General features: G+C 41.6%; 1 protein-coding gene and 1 pseudogene across 1 annotated transcript; both read left to right on the forward strand.

Moving 5' to 3' along the window:
• Positions 1–205: 205 nt before the first annotated feature.
• On the forward strand, positions 206–7,541 carry LOC107689425 (kelch-like protein 40a). The gene is made up of 6 exons (XM_016487398.1): positions 206–1,349; positions 1,663–1,823; positions 3,067–3,174; positions 3,272–3,457; positions 3,537–3,686; positions 7,275–7,541. Exons 1-6 carry the CDS (start codon positions 240–242, stop codon positions 7,384–7,386), a joined length of 1,827 nt encoding a protein of 608 aa, XP_016342884.1. The 5' UTR covers positions 206–239; the 3' UTR covers positions 7,387–7,541.
• Positions 4,498–5,353, forward strand: LOC107689426 (protein FRG1 pseudogene; annotated as a pseudogene).
• Positions 7,542–7,693: the final 152 nt, after the last annotated feature.

The following is a 7,693-nucleotide window of genomic DNA, read 5'->3' on the forward strand; positions in this document are numbered from 1 at the left end:
AGGGACAGCTTGTATTTCAGGCCCTAAGTGTGGTTCATTTGTGCATTTCTATATATAGATGGACAGTCAGTAGCTAATAGCTTGTGACAGCTGAGGAGCTGAGGCCACACCAAAGCGTCATATCCTCCACCATTTCTCTATTAGAGTAACAGTGTTAATAGAGTCAGTTCAGTTCTGCAGTGGGACAGGACCAGGGCACCCCTCCCTCCTACTGAAATATCACATTAAACCATAACAAGATGGCCTCCTTGTCAGTGGATCCAGTGACGGAGCCACGGATGTACCAGCAAACGCTCCTACAAGATGGGCTCTGCGATCTCCTGGATGCTAACAAGTTTGTGGACTGTGTTCTGAAGATCAAAGACAAAGAGTTTCCTTGTCATCGGCTAGTGCTAGCCGCTAGCAGCCCTTACTTCAAAGCCATGTTCCTTTCGGACCTGGAAGAGAGCAAAAAGCGGGAGATTGTACTAAAAGACATCGAACCTGGGGTCATGGGAATGATCCTGAGGTACATATACACCTCGGATATCAACCTGACTGAGCATAACGTCCAAGACATTTTCATGGTGGCCAACATGTACCAGATTCCATCAATCTTCAGCATGTGTGTGTCATATCTGCAGCAGAAGCTGGTTCTCAGTAACTGTCTGGCCATCTTTAGATTGGGACTGTTGCTGGATTGTCCGCGTTTGGCTATGGAGGCGCGGGACTTCATCTGTGACCGGTATGCCCTCATCACTCGGGACCAGGACATCCATCAGTTGGGTCCCGGTGAGCTGGCTGCAATCATCACATGTGACTCCCTGAATGTGGAACGAGAAGAGTTGGTGTTTGAATCTCTCATGGAGTGGGTGGAGTATGACACGAGTGAGAGATTGAAGGACCTGCCACAACTTCTACACTGCGTACGTTTCCGTCTTATACCGACGAGTTACTTTAAAGAGAAAGTCGAGGGGCACCGATTGATCAGGACGAATCAGGAGCTCAAGAAGGAGCTTCAGATTGTCAAGGATGCACAGAAAGGACTGCTACACAGGGTCAAAAGGGTCAAGAAGGAAGGCGAGACGGCGGATTCTGAGCATGAGGATGAGGAGGGTTTGCTGCCAGGGATCCTAAATGACAATCCACGTTTTGGAATGTTTCAAACAGATCTTATATTGATGATTAGCGATACAGGAACGGTAGCATACGATGTTGGCGCAAACGAGTGCTATGTGGCGTCTTCATCCACTGAGATCCCTAAAAACCACTGCAGTCTTGTCACGAAGGAAAATCAGATCTTTGTCGCTGGAGGTCTGATGTTCAATGAGGAGAACAAAGAACAGCAGTTCAGCTCGTACTTTCTTCAGGTAACGCATAGTCAATTCTTGCTAAATATGTTTGCATTACAAATCAATGACTCAAAGCATCATGAATCTCTGGTTCCAAAAATACATTTGTGAGAATGACCCTCAGGGTCCATTTAGCTTCAGAAGAGCTGATAAAGCTTTGAACCTCATGTGTCATGTTTTTAATGTTGCCTGCATGACATTTTCCTCGTGTAATTCAAGTGAAACCTTGGAAGGGATTGTGTCGAAGGAATCAAATTATTGTATTTGTCTGAGAAAGGAACAATGCTTTTGGACCGTTATCTTTTCATCTGAGCTCTGCTTCATCCAACAGTTTGATCCCATGAGCTCTGAATGGTTGGGGATGCCCTCACTACCAGACCCTCGCTGTCTGTTTGGTCTGGCTGAGGCTGAGAACTCCATCTATGTGATGGGAGGAAAAGAGCTGAAGGAGGGAGAACGTGCACTCGATTCTGTTATAGTCTACGACAGACAGTGAGTACAATCATATAGCACAGGGGTGCCCAAACTCGGTCCTGAAGGTCCGGTGTTCTGCAGAGTTTAACTCCAACTTGCCTCAACACACCTGCTGGTAAGTTTCTAGTATGCCTATAAGAGCTTGATTAGCTGGTGCAGGTGTGTTTAATTGGGGTTGGAGCTAAACTCTGCAGGACACTGGCCCTCCAGGACCGAGTTTGGGCATCCCTGATATAGCATATGACATACATTCACAGAGCTTGTTCAAACTGAAAAATGTTGGTGCGTTCATGCATGTCATGAATTCTCGGTTAACAAATTTGGTGCCATTAGTTTTATTTACAATTTTTTAACATGATGCACTATAAATGTGTTACAGATCACAGCTGTGTTTTCATTACGTAGTTTAGTGCGACCTGTGTAGTCTGATTCACGAACAAATGACTCTTATGAGTCTGTTCATTTAATGAATCGTTAGAAAGGTTTTACTCAATCAGCCTGAGTACGAAAGCTTGGGCAGCTGACTTGTTGCTTCACTGCCCTATCAGGCAATGACTTCACAGAAATCTGAGGCACTATAACGAACACGATTCCATGACATTTGAGCTAAAAAATAAAATGCCATCTGAAAGTTGCAGTTGGTGGTCAGATTGTGGGATATCACAGGCAGTGAAGAATACATCTATGTCTTCTATCTACTGTATGTCTTCAAACATCAATCAGATGAATGTATCTCAGTAGACAGGATGTGACAGTCATAGAAGTCAGATGTGCCTTGGTGCCTTCCTCCCTCCGTATGCTGCCTGCGGAGACCTGCATTTAGCTTTTGGACATAGTCAAGAGTTACTGAATTAAATCAATCCAACAAATCCTCAACTGTGAATGAACTAAGCGAATTGGCCAGAGCCACTACTGAATCAACATTTGACTTACTTTACTGAACTAATGTTCCATATCAATAAATAATGACTTCAATACAGCCATTAGGCAGATCAATTTTACTTGATGGGCCACTTTAAAAAAAATATGTGTTATCTGTTTAATATGTATACCTCACAATCATGTCTTTCATAATTTTTATATCTCACCGTAAGCCTTATGGTGTGAAATTGATAAGCAACTTAAATAGAACAATTTGTTTCCCTCTCGTATTTCACTCTTTTTGGTAGATATTGAGATTGGTCGGTCCTAGCCAGAATCCCTGATCAATTGGATGTTGTCTGAAATGGCTGAATGCTGATAATTATACATTTTCACACAGGTCATTCAAATGGAGAGATTCGGACCCTCTTCCATATGCAATTTATGGACATGGAATTATTTCACACAAAGGACTGGTCTATGTGATAGGTGGAAAAACTGAGAGCAAGTGAGTGCAGAACCTGATTTTATCCTAGTTTACAAACACATTATGCCAGGTTGTCTTTGGTTTTCATAACCAGGCTTAAATTAAATGTGATGCATAGGAAATGCCTGAGGAGAGTATGTGTCTATGACCCCTCTAAGTTTGAATGGAAGGATCTGGCACCCATGAAAACTGCCCGTTCGCTGTTCGGCACAGCTGTTCACAAAAACAAAATCTATGTGGTGACTGGAGTCATTGATTACGGCCTGACTAACAGTGTGGAGGTCTATGACATCGCCAGCAACACGCAAGTCACACTGTTTTGTCATATTTTCTCAAGACTCCTCAACTCAGGTAAGATGCTCAGTTGTTTGTCTCCTGCTTAGCTGGTCAGAGTTCGTGGAGTTTCCCCAGCAGAGAAGCTCTCTTAACCTGATTGAACTGGGCGGCTGCTTGTACGCTGTGGGGGGTTTTGCTATGATGCCCAATGAGACCACAGAAAAACTGGAGCCCACTGAAATGAACGACATATGGAAGTAAGTATTAATGTTCAGCTCAAACTGGTTTAAAGAGCAGGTCATATGGTATTTTAAAGTGTCCTAATATTGTGTTGGAGTCCTCTACAACAGGTTTAAATGCATCTAAGGTCAGAAAACAGTGGGTTCACAGCGAATTATCATTTCAATAACAGTAATATTGTGCTTTACCTGGAAACCTAAAGCTGCACTAGGTAACGTTATACATCACATATTAGCAGAAAATCTTGATATTTTGAGCACTCAATTGAAAATGTACACATAACGTATCAATCCTACTTACACAGGTTGTGGTTCAGAGCTTGTTAGTCCAAATTAAGAAGATTAGAAGCCAAGGAAGATAAAAGCCAATTAGAAGCAGTCCTTGGTAAAATGCACACAACAAAAGGTTCAAATTGTATTTCTGTGGTATCCTTGAACACAGTGTCTTCTCAACATGATGTAAACACACTAACTAGCGGAAGTGTTTGTGGGCAGGTCAGACTCTGTTCGTATTTCGCGGGCAGGCGGGGATTATGCAAATGTGTTACCCAGTGACGTATACCGGTAACAGGCAAAAGATTCGAAAATATGACGTCGCGAGGAAACCGCTTTCAAGGCGTGAATAACAACGTATGATAATCCCACAGAAACGTTTTAATTCAGTTGCGTCTTCTCAACATGATGTAAACACACTAACTAGCTGAAGTGTTTGTGGGCAGGTCAGACTCTGTTGGTATTTCGCGGGCAGGCAGGGATTATGCAAATGTGTTACCCAGTGACGTATACCGGTAACAGGCAAAAGATTCGAAAATATGACGTCGCGAGGAAACCGCTTTCAAGGCGTGAATAACAACGTATGATAATCCCACAGAAACGTTTTAATTCAGTTGCTTTAACCGTGTGTGATCATGACCGAGTACTCACACGTCAAGTCCACCAAGCTGGTCCTGAAAGGATTAAACGATAACAAAAAGAAGAAAAAGAACAAGGACAAAAAGAGAAAACGAGATGATGAAGACAAGCTGGATATCGTTGGAGGATGGTGGACAGTGAAGGGTTTCGGTGAGATCACTGGTACAGTGGCCATTGAGATGCACAAAAAGTCCTTCATTCATGCACTGGACACTGGACTCTTCACTGTAGGAGCTCCACATAAAGACGATGAAGGCCCAGATCCTCCAGAGCAGTTCACTGCCATCAGAGTCTCAGACTCCAGGATAGCGCTGAAGTCAGGCAATGGGAAGTATTTAGGTATAAACTCAGAGGGTGTTGTGGTTGGTCGATCAGATGCCATCGGCTCCAGAGAGCAGTGGGAACCAGTGTTTCAGGATGGTAAAATGGCCTTACTTGCTGCAAACAGTTGTTTCATCTCGTACAGTGAGAGCGGAGACATAGTGGCCAAAAACAAGACAGCGGGAGAGGAGGAGATAATCAAGATCCGTTCATGCACAGAAAGAGAGGTGAAGAGAAAAGACGATATTGCAGATGAAGACAGGTGTGATGTCAAGAACTGTGAGTTCAACTACGTGAAGAAGTTCCAGAGTTTTCAGGATCGGAAGCTGAGGGTGAATGAGGAAGACAGCGGTACGCTGAAAAAAGCCAGAACAGAAGGAAAATTCCATGAGGCCCTGCTGGACAGGAGAGCCAAGATGAAGGCTGACAGATACTGCAAGTGAAACCAGAAGCGTTTTTTTCCTTCCTCACCATTATAATTTGACATAGTCATGGAAAATCTTTTGTTGTTGTTGTTTTTAAATAGCCTATCAATTATATTGTTAGTTACAGTAATTTGTTAAATTACAGTCATTTAATATTGGATTGTACATTTGATTGATTTCCCAAATTAAATGGATTGTAAACTCAAAAACAAAATAAAAAATATGACGTCTCGTTAAGGGGATTCAGAATCGACTCTCTCTTTTGAAAGAAAATATATTTATTTATCATGCACTTTTTTGTTTTGTTTTGATTGTTTTCATTTAAGGATAGCTACGTTATAAACTGCAAAAGAGATATTTTTCAAAAACCCATATGACCTGCTCTTTAATGAACTTATTGAGCTAAGGAAACTTGGTCATACAGTGGCTATAGAAGAAGAAAAAAAATCACCCCCTTTAAAATAATCACATTTTGTTGCTTTGCAGCCTGAAATGAAGACGGACACTGTTTTTGTTTCATCAAGCTGTATTTACTCTGTGCAATTTATAACATCCAAGTGGAAGATACAACACTAACATGGCAGAAAAAAAAAATGAATAAAACAGAATCACTGAGTTGGAAAAAGGATCACCCCCTTGTGTCAGTATTTTGTTGAACCACGTTTTGCTTTAATTACAGCCTTTAGTCGTCTCTACTAACTTTGCACATCTAGACTTTGCAATATTTGCCCACTCTTCTTTGCAGAACTGCTCAAGTTCGGTTAAATATTATGGTGAAAATTTGTGGACTGCAGTCTTCAGAGAAACACCCCCATAACAGGATATTACCAGCTCCATGCTTTAGTGTAAGAATGCTGTTATTTGAATGCTGAGCTGTATTGGATTTCCGCTAGACAATGTTTGGTGTGGAGGACAAATAATTCAATTTTAATCTCATCTGCCTCAGAATCTTCAAGAGCATTTTGTCAAAGCTCAGTCATGACTGCATGTGGCCTTTCTTGAGGAGTGGCTTTGTTCTTGCAACCGTCCCATACAAGCCACATTTGTGGAGAATTTGTTATATTGTTGTCACATGCACACAATCACCACTCTTTGTCATAAATTAGAGTTGAAAAAAAAAAAGAGTTGCTGACGGCCTCTTGGTCACATCTCTGACAAGTTTCCTCCTGGCTCTTTCATCCAGTTTAGAGCGACATCCTGATCCAGGGAAGGTCTGTGTTGTACCTTCCACTTCTTAATAATAGACTTCACTGTGCTTCTAGGCATTGATAAAGCCTTTGATATTTTTTTTGTATCCATCTCCTGACTTGTGCCTGTCCATAACTTTATCCCAGAGATCTTTTGACAGTGTCTTAAACCATAGCTGGTTGTTTGTTTCAGTTGCACTACCAAGGACTGAAAATGCTCCAGGAAAGCTCTTTTCATGATGAGCTAATCAAAATGACCACAGCTGATCACAGTTGAAAGTCAAATGGCTTTTTGTGCCACTGAGAAGGTGATTAGCTACACCTGATTGAGTTTACAAGTCATTTTTAGGAGGGGGGTGATCCTTCTTCCAACTCAGTGATTCTGTTTTTTTCTTTTCTTTTTCTGACAAGTTGGTGTTACATCTTTCACTTGGATGTTATAAGCTGCACTGAGTAAATACAGCCGGATAAAACAAAAACTGTGTCCGTCTTCATTTCAGGCTGCAAATCCTTTTTCCAACTCAGTCATTCTGTTTTTGTCTTTTCCTGACATATTGGTGTTATATCTTTCACTCATATGTTATACCGTACACAGTACACAGTAAATACAGCTGGATGAAACAAAAACTGTGTCTGTCTTCATTTCAGGCTACAAAGCAACAAAATGTGATTATTTTAAAAGGGGTGATTCTTTTCTATACCCACTGTATATTTCAAAATAAAGCTGAAAATTGAGATTTAAATTGTGATTTGCCTGACAGGTTTGAGGAGGAGGAGAACTGTTGGAATGGGATCCTGAGAGAGATCCGTTATGCTGCAGGGGCCACGGTGCTTGGAGTACGTCTGAACACCTTGAAACTCACAAAGATGTGATCTACAGCTATCTATTGACAAAATACAGAGTAAACAATGTCGCCCACATCTTCATAAAAGAGCAATACATATTCCATTGAATCAAAAAGAAAGTCACAGACTTGGCTTGCTTAAAGGGGTCATATGATGCGATTTCAAGTTTTCCTTTCTCTTTGGAGTGTTACAAGTTGTTCGTGAATAGATAAGATCCCTAAAGTTGCAAAGACTAAAGTCTCAAAACCAAAGAGATATCCTTTATCAAAGTTAAGACTCTGCCACGCCCCCCTAAAACGGCTCGTTCTAACACGCCCCCACATATCTACCTCAC

This window comes from Sinocyclocheilus anshuiensis, unplaced genomic scaffold (genome assembly GCF_001515605.1).
Source record: "Sinocyclocheilus anshuiensis isolate Anshui unplaced genomic scaffold, SAMN03320099.WGS_v1.1 scaffold1291, whole genome shotgun sequence".
In the NCBI taxonomy this organism is placed as follows: Eukaryota; Metazoa; Chordata; class Actinopteri; order Cypriniformes; family Cyprinidae; genus Sinocyclocheilus; species Sinocyclocheilus anshuiensis.